At 40.6% G+C, this 22,831-nt stretch overlaps 1 protein-coding gene across 3 annotated transcripts; it reads right to left on the reverse strand.

The window, feature by feature from the left end:
* Window positions 1-4,617: 4,617 nt before the first annotated feature.
* LOC5519701 (histamine H2 receptor) lies at window positions 4,618-19,381 on the reverse strand. 3 transcript variants are annotated; one of them, XM_048726889.1, is made up of 2 exons: window positions 18,498-19,381; window positions 4,618-7,288 (listed from the first exon to the last, which is right to left on the reverse strand). In XM_048726889.1, exon 2 carries the CDS (start codon window positions 6,951-6,953, stop codon window positions 5,877-5,879), a length of 1,077 nt encoding a protein of 358 aa, XP_048582846.1. In that variant the 5' UTR covers window positions 6,954-7,288; window positions 18,498-19,381; the 3' UTR covers window positions 4,618-5,876. The 3 variants fall into 3 exon arrangements, with proteins under 3 accessions (XP_048582846.1, XP_032220493.1, XP_032220491.1); XM_032364602.2 differs by lacking the exon at window positions 18,498-19,381 and adding an exon at window positions 11,250-11,569; XM_032364600.2 differs by lacking the exon at window positions 18,498-19,381 and adding an exon at window positions 8,676-8,803.
* Window positions 19,382-22,831: the final 3,450 nt, after the last annotated feature.

The following is a 22,831-nucleotide window of genomic DNA, read 5'->3' on the forward strand; positions in this document are numbered from 1 at the left end:
TGAATGGAATTTTGGCGAAGTTAAACCGAGTCACGGTCGCGCGCCCTGGGGCCGAATGCCGGCCCCTGGTAAGGAGAACGACCACCCCGCGCCTTTCTTGCACTGGCAGCGTTTTGAGTGAAGCTAACCTATATGATCCACGCTTTATAGTCTAAAAGATCATAGTTTTCACTCACAAAAAAAAACTAATTATGAATCCTGAAACAACAACACCTAGTCTGGCCCCGGAAGTGCTCACAGCAATTCAGATGGCCGTCCAGCAGGCATTTCAAGTGCGACTGAGCGCTAACAACCAGCCATGTAACAACGAGATTCCTGTCTCTAGCACAGGTACAACAGTGGTTGCGGCGGCCGGGACGACGTCAAATTCCTTCACACTGCCTCAGGCGAGCACCTCGGTTGCACCGTCGCCGGTTGGCCCAGGAGGTAGGTCAGTTCCAGAATTTTTACAAGTGTGATGATGATGATGATGATGATGATGATGATGATGATGATGATAATAGTAATAATAATAATAATAATAATAATAATAATAATAATAATAATAATAATAATGATAATGATAATGATAATGATAATGATAATGATAATGATAATGATAATGATAATGATAATGATAATGATAATGATAATGATAATGATAATGATAATGATAATGATAATGATAATGATAATGATAATGATAATGATAATGATAATGATAATGATAATGATAATGATAATGATAATGATAATGATAATGATAATGATAATGATAATGATAATGATAATGATAATGATAATGATAATGATAATGATGATGATGATGATGATGATGATGATGATAATGATGATGATAATAATAAATAAATAAAAAATAGGTAGATAGACAGACAGGCAGGCAGGCAGATAGATATATGCTTCCAGGGTGTTTCATGCAGTGCGGTTTCAGCGCTGAACAGGTTTGCCGTCCTCCAAGGCGGGACATTGCCGCGCACGCACGCACGTGGTTACTGCGCCCTCAGGATGTTAAGCCTTTCTCAAGCGGGGTGCTTCGCGCGGGGTTGTTACTGCGCATGTGGGATGGTGAGGTTCGCCCTTCTCCCAGGATTCCTCGCGCAGGGCTGTCACTGCGCACGCGACTTTTCCGGTCAAGTTTTCGCCCAGGAGGCGTCGCGCAGGGTTATTACTGCGCATATGGGATGGTAAGGTTCGCCCTTCTCCCAGGATGCTTTGCGCAGGGTTGTTACTGCGCAAGCGACTTGGTCCGGTCCGGTCTTCTTCTTGGATGCTTCGCGCAGGGTTGTTACTGCGCACGGTACTTGCTTCAGTTCAGTCTTCGCCCAGGATACTACTCGCATGGTTGTTGCTGCGCGTGCGGGATAGTAAGGTTCGCCCTTCTCCCAGGATGCTTCGCGCAGGGTTGTCACTGCGCACGCGACTTGATCTGGTCTGGCCCTCCCACAGGGTGCTTCGCGCAGGGTTGTTACCGCGCCCGGTACTTGCTTCTTGTCATTCTTCGCCCAGAATACTACTCGCAGGGTTGTTGCTTCGCGTATGGGATGGTAAGGTTCGCCCTTCCCCCAGGACGATTCGCGCAGAGTTGTTAAAGCACATATGACCTGGTTCGGTCCGGTTTTCTCCTTGAATACTACGCGCAGGGTTTGTTACTGCGCATGCGGGATGGTAAGGTTCCCCCTTCTCCCAGGATTCTTCGCGCCGGGTGGTTTCGGTGCATACGCGATGAAAGGTCGCTCGTGCGGGTTGTTTCGCGTAGGGTGTTGCTGCGCAATAGTGAGATAGTTCGTCATCCTTCTCCCAGGATGCTTCGCGCTGGGTGTTACTTTGCATGCGCTATAGCAAGGTTTGCGTTTATCACAGGTCGCTTATTCGAACAGGGTGTTCAAGAAGAGTGTTTACAGCATGGCACATGCAGGTTGGTACGACCAGATCTGCTCTGAGGGGGGTTTGATCTACGCCCGCATGGTGCTAAGGTTCACCACCATTCATCGAGCGATTCGACACCGCTCACGGGAGTCCACACTTCACCCAGGTTTACCAGGGTACTCTATCTTCAAGGATCCTCTGAGGTCGCGGCAGGGGCCAGCTTGCCCCCTCCTCTGTTTTCACTAGAGCCTGCCTGCTCTAGTGGCTTTGGGAGTTGATGAGTGACTTTTTGTTGCAGCATTGCTCGAATCATTCCCATCGGTGACGCCTCTAAAGCCCGACAGGTTCGCTGCACAGTTGATTAAACACCCCGATCAACACCTGGTGGCATATGTACTGGATGGTATACGCCATGGGTTTAGAGTAGGATTTGACGGGTCTTCAGAACTCCAGTCGAGCAAAAAGAATAAGCAATCTACACAGGAGCACCCTTAGGTGGTCGACGATTATCTGGCGAATGAGGTATCGCTAGGTAGAGTGGCTGGGCCGTTTGCATACCCTCCATTCCCCAACCTACACATCAGCAAATTTGGGGTGATCCCTAAGAGCGGGCAGCCCGGGAAATGGCGTTTGATTGTCGACCTATCATCGCCTGAGGGCGCTAGGGTGAATGACGGGATTGATCCCGGACAGTTTACCTTGAACTACATACGAGTCGACGATATCATTCGGGCTTTAATCGCAAAATTCGACGTCAGGTCGGCGTACCGGAACGTCCTAGTCCACCCCTCCGATCGTTATCTTTTGGGTATGAGATGGCGCGCACATTATTATGTTGATCTTGCATTGCCGTTCGGCCTCCGCTCCGCCCCATACATCTTCAATACAGTGGCCTCTATGGTGGAGTGGATTCTGGTAAACAATCACCGAGTGTCGGACATTATGCAATACCTTGACGATTTTATTTTGGCGGGCCCAAATCCCGCCTGTGGATATCCCTGTGGATATCCCCTGTGGATAGGTGCGCCCACTATCTAACATATTATGGGTGCCCTGTGGATAAGTGCGCACATCATCTGACATGTTGTGGTGCCCTGTGGATATGTGCGCACATCATCTGACATGTTGCGGGTGCCCTGTGGATAGGTGCGCACACCATCGGACATGTTATGGGTGCCCTGTGGATATGTGCGCACATCATCTGACATGTTGCGGGTGCCCTGTGGATAGGTGCGCACACCATCGGACATGTTGTGGGTGCCCTGTGGATAGGTGCGCACATCATCTGACGTGTTGTGGGTGCCCTGTGGATAGGTGCGCACACTATCTGGACATGTTGCGGGTGCCCTGTGGTTATGTGCGCACATCATCTAACAAGTTGCGGGTGCCCTGTGGATATGTGCGCACATCATCTGACATGTTGTGGGTGCCCTGTGGATATGTGCGCACACTATCTGACATGTTGTGGATGCCCTGTGGATATGTGCGCACACTATCTGACATGTTATGGGTGCCCTGTGGATAGGTGCGCACATCATCTGACATGTTACGGGTGCCCTGTGGATAGGTGCGCACACTATCTGACATGTTGTGGGTGCCCTGTGGATAGGTGCGCACATCATCTGACGTGTTGTGGGTGCCCTGTGGATAGGTGCGCACACTATCTGGACATGTTGCGGGTACCCTGTTGTTATGTGCGCACATCATCTAACATGTTATGGGTGCCCTGTGGATAAGTGCGCACATCATCTGACATGTTTCGGGTGCCCTGTGGATATGTGCGCACATGCGCACATCATCTGACATGTTACGGGTGCCCTGTGGATAGGTGCGCCCACTATCTAACATGTTATGAGTGCCCTGTGGATAAGTGCGCACATCATCTGACATGTTTCGGGTGCCCTGTGGATATGTGCGCACATGCGCACATCATCTGACGTGTTGAGGGTGTCCTGTGCATATGTGCGCACATCATACTACATGTTGTGGGTGCCCTGTGCATACGTGCGCACATCATACTACATGTTGTGGGTGCCCTGTGCATACGTGCGCACATCATACTACATGTTGTGGGTGTCCTGTGCATATGTGCGCACATCATACTACATGTTGTGGATGCCCTGTGGATATGTGCGCACATCATCTGACGTGTTGTGGGTGCCCTGTGCATACGTGCGCACATCATACTACATGTTGTGGGTGCCCTGGATAGGTGCGCACTTCATCCGACATGTTTCGGTTCCTGATAGGTGAGTAATTCTTATGACATGTGGATAGGTGCGCACTTCATTTGACATGTTGTGGGCTCCCTCTGGATAGGTGCGTAATTCATATGATATGTTGTGGGTGCCCTGTGGATTGTGTTGTGCACTGCATCATACTTGTTGCGGTTGTCCTTCATCTAACATGCTGTGGGTTCCCTGTGGGTAGGTGTGCACTTCATCTAAAATATTGCTTCATCTGAGTCGCACTTCATCTAACCATTTTATTCATCTAACACACTTTTGTAATAAGGCATAAAGGAGTTGTTTTTAAGTTCGCACTACCGGGATGAGAAATATGTTGTGGTTTGAAATGCTTCTTGGTTTGAAATTGTTAAAACCAGTTTGAAAAAAATTCAAACCATGCCACATTTGTTGTGGTTTGAAATGCTTCTTGGTTTGAATTTTTTTCAAACTGGTTTTAACAATTTCAAACCAAGAAGCATTTCAAACCACAACAAATATGACATCAAAAATAACCACCACAACAACCAGCGAATACATGGTTTATTCTAAGAATTCTTGCTATAGCACTATGACGCAATCCTATATGTCAGGATTTAATTAGTGCGGCTTTGTTTATTGTTCCGATCAATTGCTGTTTAATTTCAACGATGTCTTCCCTTTTAGTTGCGCTATTTGAAAATAGGTCAAAAGCTTATTTTCTCTGGTAATTACATGCTGATTAATTAAGAAATCCACTTCCCTAATTTCCTTACCCATTGTTTAGATGTGATGACCCAACAGTGTTATCTGCTAGTTTTAACAACTTACTTTTTAATATGCCTTTTGCCTGGTGATATCCGCTACAAGAGACGTCATGTCCTTGTTGTACCGTAGCACCATTATCTTCGGTTCCTGATCTATTTTCTATTAACGTGGTATGCATTCTAAGTTGGTGAGATTTGGAAAAGAAATAAAAATGCGTTTTTTCTTCTTCAAGCCTTCATTTATTGACTCCATTAGTGAATGGTCAAAAACTCAAAAGACCCGACTTTTATCTCCATTACAAAAATCCATCTCCAATAGCATATCACAATGCGCTTCACATGTGAAATTTTGACCAAACACACATCGTCAAACGGGACAAAGCACAAGAAAAAGTAAACATTTGAGAATCTGTGGGTTCTTACACGGACGTAGTAGATTAATAACAAATTTGGATCGGCCATCAGCTGGACTCGGTGTCGGGCATGATATGAAGCAGACGATGATTAATACTATAACTATTGATACTGTATTTGGGGTGTTGTACCGCCTCGACCGCGTAGATAGTTTATGGTGATTTATGATCAATATTCTATCTGTTAATACAATATCTATTGATACTGTATTTGCTTGGTTGTACGGTGTCGACCGCGCTTTGTAGATAGCCTACGGCGATTGACGAGCAATACTCTATCTATTGGTACGATGTGCATAATTCTCATGAAGCAGGCAGTCAGATATTGTGACAAGCGAACCGCTAGACGAGAATTTGTCTGTAGATGAATATCATATCCAATTCTTGTCGGTGCGCTACACCAGTTTCATGCGTGACTCCCTTCAAGGCTTGAAACTACTGGATATGTTTTCTATCTCCTTTCAAAGGGTCCTTGTTTCGGCAATCCCTCTTACTCAACTTAATTTCGTTTTTAGCTCCTCTACAATCTTCGTAAACCCGTTCCAGTGTTATTCTTGCGTTCTTGTAGTGTGGTGTACGGTGGCCAGTATAGAGGCCAGTAAGCACTGGAATAAAATATGGACCAATCAGGAGCTGGTTTCGGTCTTCAACTTGCTCCTCTGCTCCACTGAATGATTGATCTCGCTCTTCTCCCTACACATGAGCGTGTTGCGCAGCGCTGCGCGGTACTTTGGAAGTCGCCAGCAGTAGATAAACGGATCGAGGAGGACTTTTAGGAACAGTATAGCGTCGGTCACGCGTATCGCAATGTTGATGGCAATTTCTTCAGACGGAGCCTTCCACTCTATGTGCAGAAATAGATAAAACCCTATGGTGTGCGGCAACGAGCAAAATAGCAGTACTGCAGACAGAAGTAATGTCACAATCGTCAGCTGCTTCTGATTCGCTTTGCTTTTGGAGATTTGCGCGGTTTTCTTAGAAGGCTTGATGAGCTCCGTGTTACTGTTGTTGTTACTACTGTGGACGACAAGGGTGTTATCCACGCGTTTTGCTTGAGCACCCATCTTTTCTGATTTTTTGGAGAAACGTTTGAACGAGCGGAATATGAACGCGTGCGAGATGACCAGTAGAATCGGTATAATCGTCGCATGCAGATACAAGTCCATGCGCCAAAACAAGTCCTTTGGAATGTTTGTATTGAAGACCTGTAGTAGACTAAATGCGATGAAGTAAAGCACGACGTTGATCATGCAAATAAGGACGCGACGCGTGGTGATTAGGACTCGGTACTTGTGCGGGAATGTGATTGCTATGAACTGAGAGAAGGACAAGGCGAGGACAATAAGAAATGAAGTGCTGAGTCCGACTGTAGACATGAATCCAGCGATGGTCGCCAGCAGGTTGATTGTGGGACTCACATTTAGGAAGCCGTAGAAATACCGCGAAAAGTAATAGACGGCAAAGAACGGTTCCACTACTAGGCCGGTGAGCAGGTCCACGAGGGCTAAACCAACTATGAAGTAAGTAACTGGCGTACGGAAACACTTTAACGGGTCTTTGTAGATGGCGGCGAGGAGCAGACCGTTTGCCCCGACCGTGAACGGAGATAAGACGCAATAGAAGATGGCAGAGAGATACTCGCAGTAAAAATACGCGGAGAAATCTGGCATTTGTTGCGCACTCGTCGAATTGTTGGTCGCCATTCCCGTGCAAACACCGTCACTCACTTGTTTGGAAGCCACCGACGCGCGCTTGTAGTCTGTATATCGTATTCCGGGATCGATAGCAAAACCTCCTACACCTATCTAAGCAATAATAGCAACTAAGTGTTTATACAGTTGATATCTATACCGCAAACGTGATTGTTACACTTGTAGGTCTCTCATAGTTCTGGTCTCTTGCTTGTTTGCGTCGCTGTATATAGAGCCGTGTGATATACGCCAGCCCTGCGCGCGGTACCTTGTGTTAATGTACTCTGTATATTAATCACTCGGCGTTCAAAATACCATGCGGAAACAAGCCTGGTGACGTCACGAGACTGAAAGAAAAAATGTCATGATTAAAGAATCCGCTAAATAAATTGATCGTTAATAGTATAGCATGCGTCCGATATCACCTTCTCTTTTTAACGACCGCGCTATCTGTGGATTCGGAGAATACCTTTTCATTCGTGTGGTTACCCCTCTTAACGCGCGCTCGAGGAAATCGGCTCTCACTTTAAGGGCTTAGTGAGTTGGCGAATCATACATCGCGTTTACGTATTTCTTACTAACAGATGCACAAATCCCGATCGTGACTGAGCGGTTATAAGATTCTTATCGTGTTATTTGTCTCACTTGATTGATTTATGACTCATAGGATTTAGTTTTTCCTGTACTCGATATCACCCCTCTCTGAACTACTCCTCTTATAAACACTTAAGAGCTTCGCTTAACAGAAGAAATCAAGCTTTGCTCTGTTTTTAACTCATATTTGAATGGTAACGTTCCGTGCCTTGTGTTTGTGACAACTTCCCATTTTTCACCCGCCTTTTTGGGCTAAGATGATCCTTTAAAAGGCTCTCGTCTCAAACTCAGACGATATAGACATTATTCCAAGATAACATTTCACACTTTTAGCTTCGCAAGATTGTAATCATGATTTGATTTCTTTTTCTCGTGCCGAATACGAGTTATCTTATTCACTTGCGCAATGGTCTAGACCGTATTCAAGCGAGTTGTTGAAAAAAAAAAAACATGTTTCAGCGTTCGATCACGGTTCATAGTAGGGAAGAATTGAAATAAGATGCAATTATTATAATTCTCGTCGGAGCAATCTTATCCAAAATGTTCTGGCCGTTATTTGGCAGTTGAGGACTTGATGTTGTTCTTTTTTTATTGTAGCGCACGTAACTCTACTTCAATTTCCTGAAGCTTAATTAAAACCGTTTTCATTATTTTTGAAAAAAAACTCCTGCTTTTGTCTGTTTTTTTTTTTTAAATAAACTGTTATGACGCGCACTGCATTTTGTTAAATTTCAGCAATAACAACAATCTAAATTAGGCTACCACTGTTATTGAAATAAAACAATTATTTCTTCATTAGCCCTACAAATTGCTAACGACAACGCAGTTTTCTTTTTAAAGTTGTGTGTGTTTTTTTAGATGTAATTGCATTTTCTTATCTTCAAAGCCCGGTCGTTAGCTATATTTCATTTATACTGATAATCCAATTTTTTTTTTAGAACTTTTATCGCGTCCCTACGTAAATCATGATATTCGATCAACCTATTTTAGAAATCCCACAGAAATAAAATAAAATTATCTAACAGAAAGATGGAATCTAACGCAGACGTACTAGTAGTAAACTAGGAGGAACTATACTAGTTTCTCGCTAGTAAGGTTAAAACGAGAGCAAATAATCCCTTGCATAATATACAATCTTACCCGTTCGATATATGCTGAGAAATCTTTTTGCCGTTAAACTGAAGAAAATTCAAATAAATTGCTGACTTCTTTACACTTTTAAAAGAACAATCTCTCTCGCTTTGCCCTAGGATAACAATTAAATAACCCATTCAAACCTTTATCAGATCACCATAGAAATAAAGTGGTGCGGAATAGAACTTAAAAATTGCACTCTCTCTCTGATATTGCGTCTTTGATAATAATTGTAAATTTGAGAAAGATTCATCGGTTTTTTTCCACTTTTACGCCCATTCTAGCGCCGGGAGCAAAATTCTAAGCTTCACAAAAAATAGTCAAAACGTCTCCTCACATATCAAGTAGAATATGTCTTGTCGAGTTAAATAACACAATTTGGGATTTTATAGATTTTGTGGGGTGACAGGGGGCTTATAGATATGTCACAGTTATTAAAAACTTATCTATAACACCCTGGACATAATACCTCTTTGTTAGAATTATATACATTAATTGTAAAGTGAAACTCATGCAAATTAATTAATCGAATATTCGATGAGAACGGAAATGGGAAGACAGTTGGTACGTGAGGCATTCAAAGATTGGTAGGAAATTTAAAATGGGAAACGGGAACGAAAACGAAATCCTTGATAATGAAAAAGAACAGGCGAATACATAATGGTTGATTGCAACAAGCTCGAAGTTCTTTATTTCAGATAGTTTGTATTGCTATAATATTGCTGCTTTTTATAGCCTTTGGCTAATATTCACTTACGCTTACTAGCTAGCGGGGTTAGTGGGTGAAAGCTTTCCATAGTTGGCGAATGTGTCTTACAAAACCCTTGACGATATTTCTTGTCAAAGAATGGGAAACAAAGTGCAGTACTAACAAGCGTAACACTATTAAGGAAGTAAGTGCTTCTATTTTTTGCCCTTGGCGCACAAAGTTATAGAAGCTGGTGGGTTAAATTTGACAACGCTCACAGCCGCATAGGAACCAAATTGCATTATATACTTATTTAAAAGGAGTTGTGTTGATATAAAAGCAAATAGAAATTAGAACAAGTTTTGGTAGGGCTTAGGATGGCACATGTGAGGGTGTGAGTATGTGAGGGTGAGGGGAAAAAATAAAAAAGTTGTCTGCCTTACCATTGACCAAAGATAGTCACATTGATTTTCTGCAATTCAAGTCTGAAGTCAGAAAGCATAAAATGCCCCCGCAATGAATTTGCAGTTAGTACAAATAAGGAATTAATATGAAAATGACTGCGTTCTACAAAAAAAACGACGATTTTTGACTTGATATTTTCTTGATATTATCAACTTTTCAAAATTCGAAGTAAAATTGTCAAAATCCTCAATTGTCATAGATAAAATGCCAGAAAAAAAGGGGGGGTACCTCGTGGCGCTGATTGAAACTATAGCATGCGAGCACTTTTTAAGATTGTTCTGAGGGAATAAAAGAATAAGTCCAATGAAAAAAAAACGTCCAAGAGCACCTTCGTCCACAATATTGTTTATATTACTATTTTTTTCCAAAGTGTGGGTTCTTTTTTAAACCATCAAATGCCAGGCCCACGTCATCAGCGTTCGACTTCGTCTGTTACGAGAGACCAACATCATATAAATATTCTGATGCCAAGCAAAAGAGGGCTTAATTAAAACACCACTCAATATGGGATCATTTTAATGAAGAGGACGTTAACGCACACCTGATAACTCGAACTATTTCAAAATCTTTTTCTACCGGATGATTATGGTTTATAATTCTTTACACAAGCCATTTTTAATAATTGTTTTGTTGTTTAATATTTGTTTCTGAATGAATCTCGCCGGGTATGTTCTATGCTTGTTTAGGATCTGGTGGAAAAAACACCTGTTTGTAACAAACCGTTTCCCAAAGATTAAAACGTTCCTTGACGAGCGCTAAGCGGAGAATATGTTATCTAATAAATCTGCAACCATCGATCGATTCGACATGGGATTGAATAGATTCATGAGCTATTTACCTATAGTTCTAGCTTGTTTGGTTAGTTAAGTCCTTCTACATACGGTTTTTTAGCGATTTTTTTAAATGAAAAACCTCTTAATTTCTGCCGATAAACCATAGATTATAACCATGAGATTAAAAAAAGAATATTAATCAAAACGAGGACCTGTTAGCATAAAGCAATATGTAAAATATAATTCAATTCGTCTGTACTTATTTATTTTTACATTATTTAACCGAAGAAAGAAAACTGGTCTTTAAACGTTTTTTTTATTTATTTTCGCTTAAAGAGCTTTCCACGGTATTTCGTGGTTCAACTGCCCCGTGGAGTCCGTTCACTTCATGCGCAATTAGAATAATTGAACGGAATAAAAACTTACCTAGCGACTGTCTCTAAATATTTTTCTAGGTATCGAAAAGGGTATTTGTAACTTTTGACAACGGCATCCGTGTCATTTCAATCGGCCCCCGATTCGTTCGTCGGAAATTTCCCTATTTACGCGCAAACTGGGCGTTTTGTATTTTTTTTTTTTTTGGACATCCCCTATTTCATTAAATTATTCTGTCGAATTCATCGTGAAAACAAAAAAAAATTAAAAATAAAGTACCTTTCTAAACTTTTGACTGGTTTGAGGAGACTGCTGGTGTCTTTTGAACCGTTTCTTTAGTGATCTAAATGCGTCTGTGAAGGCCATCTATTCGGGCGCTCTTTATATCATGATAGCCAAACAGGCATACTAATTCGTTGTTTGATTTTTCACGCTAACCGGAACGAGAGGCGATGGTTGATGTCTGATTTTCTTCCTTGCGGGATACCAACATGAGACGGCAACAAAGGAAAAAGCTACATGTCAATGACCTTAGCATGGCGCCGCTCACATTTGGGTTGTTTCACATCTTTTTGGCGCGAAACGCGTCGGTGGGGATGATTTTGAGGCAGAAGAGAAGAGAACGAGGTTGCGCAAGAAATACAAAATGTACATTACGCTGGGCAACTTTCATTACGTTTTTTGAAAAGAGGATGTTAATGTACTTTCTTTATAATAGTAAATAGTGAATAGATATAAACAAAACGCTTTATTTAACTTTTCCATTGGATTTTCATCAAGTCAACAATTTACTTTTGAATAAAAAGAAACAAACAAAAGAAACATAAAAAAGCGTCTCAAAAGAACCAAGCAAAATGAAAGCGCAGTATTTTCTGTATTATTAAACTGCGTATGCGATCATAAAGTTTGTATATAATTACAGAGTCATAGTTGAGTATTCGGCGATCTTTATTTATTAATCTGAATTGAAAGGCTGATTAGACAACAAATATCAAGGAAGTATTTCATTACAGATGTTACGTATATAGTAAAAATTGAATTCAGCGCATATTTGTATTTTTGGGTAATACATCTATTTGGACATTTAACAAAATGGATCAGATACTGTTTGACTTAAGAAAACGTTCAGCTTCATACAAATATTCTGAGAAATATCTTCTTTTGTATAATGTCATCGACTCGGCGCCTTAGCGAAAAACTCCGGCTAAACATAGCGAAAACAACCGGGTAAATATATAGCGAAAACAACCGGGTTAACAGCGAAAACAACCGGGTAAACATAGCGAAAACAACCGGGTAAACATATCAAAAACAGCTAACATAGCGAATAACACCGGGGATAAACATAAGCAAAAAAATCGGTTAAACTGTTGCAAACAAGCTAAGTTTTCCTTGTACACCTTTTGTACGCTCCGGAAATGCGAGTCTTTTTCCTATAATTTTGGAAATTTTACGAAAGTTTGTCCTCCTCGTATTTCAGAGCAGTAGAAGGCCTCTGTTATATTAGGGGGGGAGGGGGGTCACGGGACAGAAACATCAAAAAAAGTAGTTAGGGTACAGCCACGCTCCTACTAGTCATTTCCTATATATCTATATATAAAAATATTGTGAGTTTAAGGTTGAGGGAGTTTAGTTTAGGGTACCAAAATATGCTTTATGAGTTTTTTTCAGGCGATTCAAAAGCAAAATCGCGCGCTCTTATAAAACTAAGTATTATCATCGGAGTTTGATGAATGTTGACTTTAATTCCTGCCTCCTATTCCGAGCTTAGAATTTTTTAGTGACCACAAAGCAAAGTAACGAAAAGATTCGAAAGTGCGTACATGTACTAGGTGTATCCTCTTGTTTCCATGTTTTAACAGCGTAGTTTATCATAGTTTAATCGAATTTTTTCACCTAAAAATAAAGTAGCGATTCATATTATTCTAATATCATAATATTTGGACGTTTATTTGCTATTTTCTTTACATTGTACTCTCTTCAACGGTGTGTTTTATTCTCAACTACCTAATAACATAGACTTATTTATCGCCGTAATAATCCCGCTATCCGATAAACGCAAAAGATGAGAATGACAACACTTTTCTTTGAAATAAAATTTTCTGTACTTATCACCAATAATATTAAGAAAATATCGATCTTCTTTATTATTCCATTGGTTCACTAAATTGACAATAATAAAGCTTTCAATAAAGATGTATTTTTGTTGGCGCATAAACTATGCGAATGTTCTGTACTTATCACCAATAATATTAAGAAAATATTGACCCAACCAGAGATGGATGTGACCGGGTGGTATTTTGGGTTATTTTAGATTTTGCAAAGATTTTAAGTAAGCGATTTTTGGATTGCGATTATAATTGCTTTACGTATTTTACGGATTGTTTCTCAAACGTGATTCTAATTCGATCCGTACACGTTTAGGAATTTACTTTCAACATGTTTCAAATTCCTTTAGATTAGTATCAATAGTTTGATAGTGCTAATTGAATCAAGTAAGCGTCCTTTTACCATTTCCCAGGAAGAGTAGTTTCTAAATTTGACAGAACAATGGACGCTGAGTAATTTGAGCGGTAGTAAATGTTAGCGTCCCTAGAAAAATGCGCGTCCCCAAGCGAGTATAAAATGTTTTAGTACCGTTGAGCAAAGGAGACGCATTGCTTGCGAGGCGTGATGCGGGAGCGAGAAATGCAGTTGCTCAGGGAAGACAGTCAGCAGAGATAAGCTACAAGCTTAGAGCGCTGTCCGTACGGGCCTGTCATGCCAGTTGTGTTAAGTTTGATTTACCGGTTGTAAGTACTTTGTTTTTAAAACTAGCCTTTGGTTTAGGTTACCTTTTCTCGGGATTTGACTATGTTTGTTATCACTTAAACTTTATTACTTAATTTTTTAATAAATTATTATAAGTACATGCCTTGCATCATGTATTCGTTCTCACGTTGCCTTTCGCTCGATCGTTTTCGTTTCATTCCATTTATTTTTGCCTACTTTTTGGCTGGTGTCAGAACCTGATAGTTTTGCTTTCAGCATTGCATTTGTTTCTACATTTTTCGTAACCGCGCGGTAAATGTCAAGTTCCGACGGTTACATTTTGGTGTCAGAAGAGGGATGCAAGTCGATTCTATGGCGTAGGTTTTCATTAAGTTTTTAGTTTGTGTGTAAGTAAGTTTTTGTTACAACGGTTCTCAACACACTGGTCATGGCTGGCCCAGACGACGCGAGACGTACTCTGATGGCCTTGCGAGGATCGCAACGAGGAGCGACAGAGGGACGGACGGCTGTACAAAAGATGAAGTTGGTCTGACGCGCGACAAGGTGTTGACATTTCCAAGTGACGCGAGCGCGATGGTGTAACGTAATGAGAGCGGTGGAAAGTACGCAAAAGGTCACGACGAGAGAAAAAGACGGAAGCTTCAGGGGTGTTACTCAAGTCTGCTTGCCCTTGCATGGTCGGGGAGTGACGAGAGATGGACTGGTTACCCGCGGCATTCGTCCCGACGTTAATGCAAGAGACTGTTTGAGTGTGGGGTCTTAGAGAGGAATAGGAGCGAGGAATGGATCCGTAATACGGTAAGGTTAGCGTGGTGAAGCTGCGGCATCCCTAACAGGGCCACGTTAGATCCTTACGATGGAGTCCGATCTCCGAGAGGCACGCACTCAAGCGACAGCAAGCTAGTCAAGCACGAGGATGAGAGAGGACTAGAAAGAATGAATCGAGTGGCCAAAGCTATTTCTCCATTGCATTAGAAAGAGTTCAAAAACCGACAGCTCGTTGAGTATAAAAGGATAACAACCAACTTTACATGGATTAAAACAAAATTAAAGCGGATCAGAGACGGGGATGTAAAAGATGGTCGCCGTGTGAGAGTGGAGGACTTGATCCACTCCCTTGCATGATCGTGACGTGCCGAAAAACAGGCAAACGCCGTGCGATGCGCCGCGATGTCGATGCAAGTGACCGTTGGTAAGGAGGCAGAGGGATCATATGATTTAAAGGTTGCTGTATTTGGGGAGCTGGGATGGCGATTTCCCAAAAGGGACCTCCAGTATCTTCAAGGAAGCAGTAGACTTTTGCGTGTATGTGGTTTACCCGATGAATGACCTCCCGGCGAAAGTGTGGCAAGCGGGGAATTTGGTATTTAGGGGACTAGCTCAAGGCGCCCGGCTAGTTTCCACGGTGTTTTATGTTCCTCCAACACGATTGGCGAATAGCGATGAAAAGAAAAGATGAGAAAATGAGAGATGGTTCCGCAGATGGACTTGACTTTTAAAAAGGAAGCTTATACGAGCAAGACGGATTCATGGACGGTGATACGTAGTGCTCTACAGTTGTGCTCTAGTGGTTTAGCTCTGACGAGGATCACTAGGCGAACTACAGCCCTCTATGACACTGGTGTTGTTCAAGTTATTTGGAAGTATTCTTGCTGTTTCGACATAGCGTATATTATGAGAGTAATGATTAGTATAACCGGACTTGTCAGGCTATTTTGAGGAAGGTTTAAATAGTTATATTTTGGTTTTAGTTCACACGAGGACGTGATGAACAAAAGGAGGGGCGAGTGTGACCGGGTTGTATTTTGGGTTATTTCAGATTTTGCAAAGATTTTAAGTAAGCGATTTTTGGATTGCGATTATGGTTGTTTTACGTATTTTACGGATCGTTTCTGAAACGTGATTCTAATTCGATCCGTACACGTTTAGGAATTTACTTTCAACATGTTTCAAATTCCTTTAGATTAGTATCAATAGTTTGGTAGTGCTAATTGAATCAAGTAAGCGTCCTTTTACCATTTTCCAGGAAGATTAGTTTTTAAAATTTGACAGGACAATGGACGCTGAGAAATTTGAGCGGTAGTAAATGTTAGCGTCCCTAGAAAAATGCGCGTCCCCAAGCGAGTATAAAAGCGGCTGTTTTTACAGTATCTGTTAGTTTTTTTTTTTTTTTTAGTACCGTTGAGCAAAGGAGACGCATTGCTTGCGAGGCGTGATGCGGGAGCGAGAAATGCAGTTGCTCAGGGAAGACAGTCAGCAGAGATAAGCTACAAGCTTAGAGCGCTGTCCGTACGGGCCTGTCATGCCAGTTGTGTTCAGTTTGATTTACCGGTTGTAAGTACTTTGTTTTTAAAACTAGCCTTTGGTTTACGTTACCTTTTCTCGGGATTTGACTATGTTTGTTATCACTTAAACTTTATTATTTAATTTTTTAATAAATCCTTATAAGTCCATGCCTTGCATCATGTATTCGTTCTCACGTTGCCTTTCGCCCGGTCATTTTCGTTTCATTCCATTTATTTTTGCCTACTTTTTGGCTGGTGTCAGAACCTGATAGTTTTGCTTTCAGTATTGCATTTGTTTCTACATTTATCGTGACCGCGCGGTAAATGTCAAGTTCCGACGGTTACATGGATACCTTTTGTCTTTCCACCAAATTTTTACAGCTGAACAAAGGGTACATTTAAAAAAAAAAATATTGCCCCTAATGTCCCACTCCCTGCTTCCGTCTCTTGGTTAACTAGATTACTCGTCACATACACATCCTAATGATGGGAGAAAAGGGCCACAGATGATTCAAGGGTCACAAATTTAGTTTCTAGAATTTTTCCTTAAAGAGGGCTTACGCATAACTGGTATCTAATACACTAATACGATTACTTGCTGCTGGTTTTTCTGGTTTGAATTAAGACGACTGCGGCTGACAAGTTCCCAAATGTATCATATAATTTTTACATTCCCTTCAAAAATTTCAAGTTGTGGTTGTAATCTTCTCATCGTTGTACATTATACAGTCGTGTTTTTATTTTACCGCTGATAATACATGAGTGTCTTGTAAGGGCGTATCCATTCACGTGATGGACCACGCCCAAGATCTGGCTGTTGGGGATGGCAAACCTTTGAATAACAGAAACAACTTCACAACTCTTTGGCCCTACAGATCGATAATTTGCTGGTTGCAGTCGAACTACTTTCGAACTACATTCGTTGCTTTAAATGGGTGGATTTCGTTATGCTTTGTTTCGTTATTGAAATTTTATTGAAAATCATAATGCGTTCCGCCATTTATTTTTCCATTCTTTCATATTCGTAATAAGATGGAACCGCAGGGGGGATCACTGATTTCAAAATGGTGGGTGGATAATAGCCGGATAGACGGCTTATAACTGATCAAGCGGTTCTTGGTAGGTCACATAGATCTAACAATACTTCACGCTGAATTGGATTTGTCGCGTCAGCAAAGTCAACCAGGCGAAGGTTCATGGGCAGTACCTCACGTCCTTCAAACATTTATTATCTTAATTGAAAAGTGACTTTTCAGTTGTTGTTTTTTAAATCGATGGATATCCACCCAAACCGCTTTCTGTATCCGCCCTTGAACCGGACAACGCTGCGATCCACAACCGTCCTCGTTTACGGGGGTTAAATTTTATAGGAAACGTGAGATTTCCTTTGTTTAGAGCTTGAAAACTGATCCTTGTTTAATAACGAAGTGTCGTTATAGAGTAAATGTCAGTTAGCCTGTAAGTTGCCCCATTTTATAAACATCAACAAGTTATAAGCTGTGCTACCACACCAACTCCCTCTCCCCCTTTACTTAATCCGGAAAACCTATTAAAATTGTTAAGATCTTTTAATGTTGTTGCCTCGATCATACACCGCGCTATGACACAAATGCTACCCTTTAGAAAGAAGAAAAGCTATTATGATACAATTATATTCTTTTTTTCTGGCGACGCGCAAATGGGAAATACAAGTACGTTAAATACATGTAGTGAAATCAATTTTTACCTTGCATTACATAGCAGTCTCGGATAAAGTACATCATAACTTTGGCAGCAAAATGGAACAAAAAATCACTATCCCTAAATCCATAATTTGGTTTTACACCTGGAGATCAACACGTAATGGAAGCACATTATGTTTCATATCATAAGTGGACTTTTGGCTATTAATTCTCAGTGGTTTCTTGAGGCTTAAAGCTCTGGTTTCGGAGTGTCCATTATAAAACCAAAATTAGCTAAAGTTTAAAAATACTCCCCATTGGCATTGCCAGTCTACTGTGTATATAATTAATCTACTGTGAGCCAATCTATAACAACAGTAATCTTAAGGAACAATTCTGAGAATAACTTAAAACGCAAACCTTATGGGTTTTTATTCTATTCCGTTTTAAAAGGGTCTTTTACGGACAATAAAAATATAGAGTTACACACTCGTCGTCTATCAGAGTACGTAAGAGAACCTATTGAAAATCCGGAAGAGGTTAAAAACTCTCAAAGGAGCATGCCCTAGAGCCAGCCACCATGAAGAATCGATGAATCACTGGGTTGAATCTTTTTCGACGTTTCGTTAATCTTGATGAAGGCAGCATTGCCAAAACGTCAAAAAAAATCAACCCAGTGACTCAAGAAATTGTTATAAATATAAGCATAAGACAATCACTGCACAGGACCACAAATACTACTTAAAAAATCGATGTATTCGCGCAGAGCATACTGAGATAAATAAAATGTTGCATTTCAGATGTCTTACCTCTGAATAATAGAATGCGGGATATATACGCACTCTTTATAGTGCAATCTCTTTGCGCTTTCTTTTCGTGGTTCTTTCCAGAATTAAGAGTAGCGAGCAGTGCGGGCGTTTCGTCAGTCAACCAAACACAATTTTCTTAAAGTCTCTTTTCTAGTGCGCTTGCGCGATTTTCTCCATCCTGATTGGTCCCTTTCAAGTACTTTTCACAGTTCGTGGGTGGGATTCAGATCACTCTACTTGCTCTTTTAGTCTACGGTACTCCATTTGAAGAACGTCTGCCATTATAGTCTGGTGATCAGACAAGTGCAAAGGGGTTTGCTCCGTTTCCACTCTCTGGAAAGTAGGGAGGTTTCTCCTGCCTAGTGTCATGCAGGAATAAGTCACACATGTAGTGAAGACATATTTAGCATATAGAAATTATATACTGATTGGCTGTCAGCATATCGAAGTCCACGGAACGACTAAAAGCATTTTGTTTAGTTTGCTTATCGCGTTTGACAGGGAAATCTAAAACGCTCGCAAAGAAATTGCTTAGACCAGCAGTTCCTATTTTTAGTAGATTGACCTTTTGCTCGGGAAACTTATAGGCGTGTCGCGTCCCTTTTCAAAGGTATTTGACAATCGGGATTTGGCCACCAATTCTCGTTTCGCGATTCTTAACGAATGAAGGAAAGTTAGGTCTGAGTTCACACAAGGTTTGCCCTGTGTAGGATTCAGACCTGGCCGTCGACGAAATTAGGATTTAGTACGGTTTAAGATTTTGAGTGCAAAAATAATTGGAATGCTGTCAATCATAATAATCACGTGTGTAGCTTGCCATGCGCACTAGCAGTGTAACAAGTTAGTGTGTGACATCCGTAGTCAGTACATACATACATACATACATACATACATACATACATACATACATACATACATACATACATACATACATACATACATACATACATACATACATACATACATACATACATACATACATACATACATACATAAACTTTATTTAAGTGTCAAAAGTGTTTAGCTAAAAAAAAGCTAATTGTGGACACTATAAAAAATAAATAGTCAGATAATTAATAAATAATATGATTTAGAATCTAATCTAGCTATATTTAAAATATTACAAATATTATAGAAAACTATACGTATTATACATATTAATATAATATATTATATACACAAACACTATATAGACGAACTATCACAGGCGTAGATACAAGTAAACAGACATGTGTATACAAATAGACACAAGAACAAACAAACAAACAAACAAGCAACATATAAATAAATAACAAAACAAATTAATATAAAAATATGATACAAGGGTGGTGCACACTCCTCATGTGCCCGACCGCCAGACAGCACACGGGACCACCCCACGTGCCCACCCCACTAGGATGAGCATGCGATGCAGTCACATGCGCCATCCAGCAGGCCAAGCACATCAAGAGTGCGCACTCCCGTCCTAAAAGCCTGTAGGCTGGTCTTATTACGAAGTTCCTGACTTATTTTACCCCAAATATAGGGGCCTAGAAACCTTATGCTGTGTCTACCATATGTGATTGTATTAAATCTTGGAACAGGAAAATCGCTCCTCAAGTTGTAACTCCTGTCTTGCTGAAAAAATATACTTTGAATATGCTCAGGAGCTAGGGAATTTCTAACTTTGTACATTAATATAAGAATGTCTTGTAATCTTCTATTCTCTAAGCTTGACAATCGCCCTCTCCTTAAAAGTTCAGCATAAGTGTCAGTTCTGTTATTAAATATTGCGCGTAGAGCCCTCTCTTGGACTCTCTCTAACTTTCTAGCATCAGCGGCTTTACAAAAGTGCCATACCGTGTGACAATATGTGAGATTGGGTAAAATTGCTGATTTATAAAGTTGTAATTTGGCGTTTACTGGGATTAGATTTCTAAGCCTTACCAACACACCAACTTTTTGGCTTGCTTTCTTACATATTTCACTGATATGAAGACTAAAGTTCAGCTTATCGTCAAGAGTCACTCCTAGCAGTTTCATTTCAGTAGACGATTTAATTATTTCTTCATCAATCTTAACCTGTATAGATAGGTTGTCTTTATTTCTATTTTTTCTGCCTAGCAACATCAAGCTATATTTATCATAGTTCCCTTTGAGGAAATTATCTTTATACCATTGTGATATCTTATGTCCTTCTTCGTTCAAAATTTGTTCCACGCACTCAGCTGTTCCCCCTTTTACATAGAGCTGATGGTCATCAGCATACATTGACAAGCTAGCTGTTTTAACTTCAAATGTCATGTCATTTTGGAAGATATTCCATAATAATGGTCCAAATGACGACCCTTGAGGACATCCCCTTACTGCATCCTTCCAGACACTGGTGACTCCATTAAGTTTGACCCTGTTTTGACGGTTGGTGAAGTATGATCTCATCAAGTGTAATGACTGCTCAGAAAAGCCATATGCCTTGAGCTTATTTACCATGAGTGCTGGGTGTAAGGAGTCAAATGCTTTACTCATATCTGTTGAGAGTATTCCAATAAACTGTTTGGAATCTACAGCTAGCTTCCAGTCTTCTGTGAGTTTTAGCAGAGTGGTTTCACAGCTATGCTTCTTCCTATATGCCGACAAGCAAGGATCAAGCTTGGGATCAAAATGATTATTTACTTGTGTACTCATCATTGACTCATATACCTTATCTACTATGCATAGTAATGTTATTGGACGGTAGTTTTTTCTCTCAAGACGGTCATCCTTTTTGTAAACAGGGTTCCATTCCCCTTTCTTCCATGCTTCTGGCCATTCTCCTTTCCTGATACACTCATTATAGAGACCCGTTAGGGAGTCTGCTATACCTCTTGATGCTAGTTTTAACAATCTGGGAGTAATGGAGTCATAGCCAGAGGCCTTTCTGACATTTAGCTTCTCGAGAAATGACTGAACTGAATTTGTGCTGAGCTGTTGAAAACAGAAATTTGAGTTGTTGCTCTTATTTGCATCATAGATATTCTTAAGACTTGGATGACTGGACAAATCCTCTTCCGTCAGACTGTTGACATTTGCTCCACCAATCTCATTAGCCATGGTGGAAAAGTAGTCTACCAGAACGTTTGCTACCTTTTCCTGGTCTTTCTCAATTTTTCCATCTGTTCTGATGTTGATCTCACATACCAGCTGTTTCTTATCACTAAGAAAAGGTCTAAATGTTTTATAGAACTCACTTGGCTTAGCTTTAAGATCATCTGCCTTTTGTTGCCAATATTCTTTAATGGCTTTCCTTCTACAATTGGTAGCTTTATTTCTCCATTTTCTCTTCAGTTCCCAATTTTCCTCAGTTTTGCTGTGAGCATACTGCTTAGCAAATTTCCTTTTCATTTTGATTGCTTGTTTCCATTCTGGTGTCATATAAGGTACATCAGCTTTTCGAAATCTCATTTTCTTGGTAGGCATGTGTTTTTCTACTATTGTGTTGAAAAGTGTCTCCCAGTAATGGTACTTATCATCCATAGTGTCAAAGGTCTCCATGACATGCCAGGGAGCAGAGGATAGATCTTCATTAAATTTTTCAACATCCAGTGATTTTGTACTTCTAAATGTGACTACTTTCCGTTCGTGCTGAGATACCCTTTCTTTCATAATCCCATACACTAAGTGATGATCACTCATTTCTGGATTTAGTACTCCACTGGCTCTGAATAACTCTGGCTTGTTTGTAAGGATCACATCCAATAGAGTTTCAGATGTAGGTGTAACTCTGGTTGGATCCTTAATTAGGCACTCTAAACCAAATACTTCCTCTAGATTGATCAGTATTTGCCCTTCTCTACGTTCTGGTCTTAATCTATCAAGATTCAGGTCTCCAGTGAGTACAAGCGTATTACATTCCATCGAAGCCCACATACACACTGCATGCAATTCCTCTTCCAATTTGCGGTAGTAATCAGTTCCTGTTGGATTTGGAGAGCGATAAATGCCTACAAACAACACATTATTGTTGTTTATTATTGCATTAATGGCCAGAACTTCAAGCAATTTATACTTAGGAAGTTTCACTTTACGAGATGCCATCTTTGATGAAAAATATGCCATCAGACCACCGCCGCCTTTCTTTCTGTCCTTTCTGTAAATGTGATATCCTTCAAGAGCCAGCTGAGCATTGGTGTAAGAGGAGTCAATCTTGGTCTCTGTCAGAAAGATCACATGTGATCTTAACTCCTTATTGAGCAACAACAGCTCATCCAGTTTGTTTTGGCAGCTGTTAATGTTCAGATAAATGAGCATGAGATCAGTGCTGTTCCTTTTTCTTTCTTGTATTATCCAAGGTTCAGGTAGATCATTAGCATATCTTG

The sequence above is a fragment of the Nematostella vectensis genome, chromosome 4 (genome assembly GCF_932526225.1).
Source record: "Nematostella vectensis chromosome 4, jaNemVect1.1, whole genome shotgun sequence".
Taxonomy (NCBI): Eukaryota; Metazoa; Cnidaria; class Anthozoa; order Actiniaria; family Edwardsiidae; genus Nematostella; species Nematostella vectensis.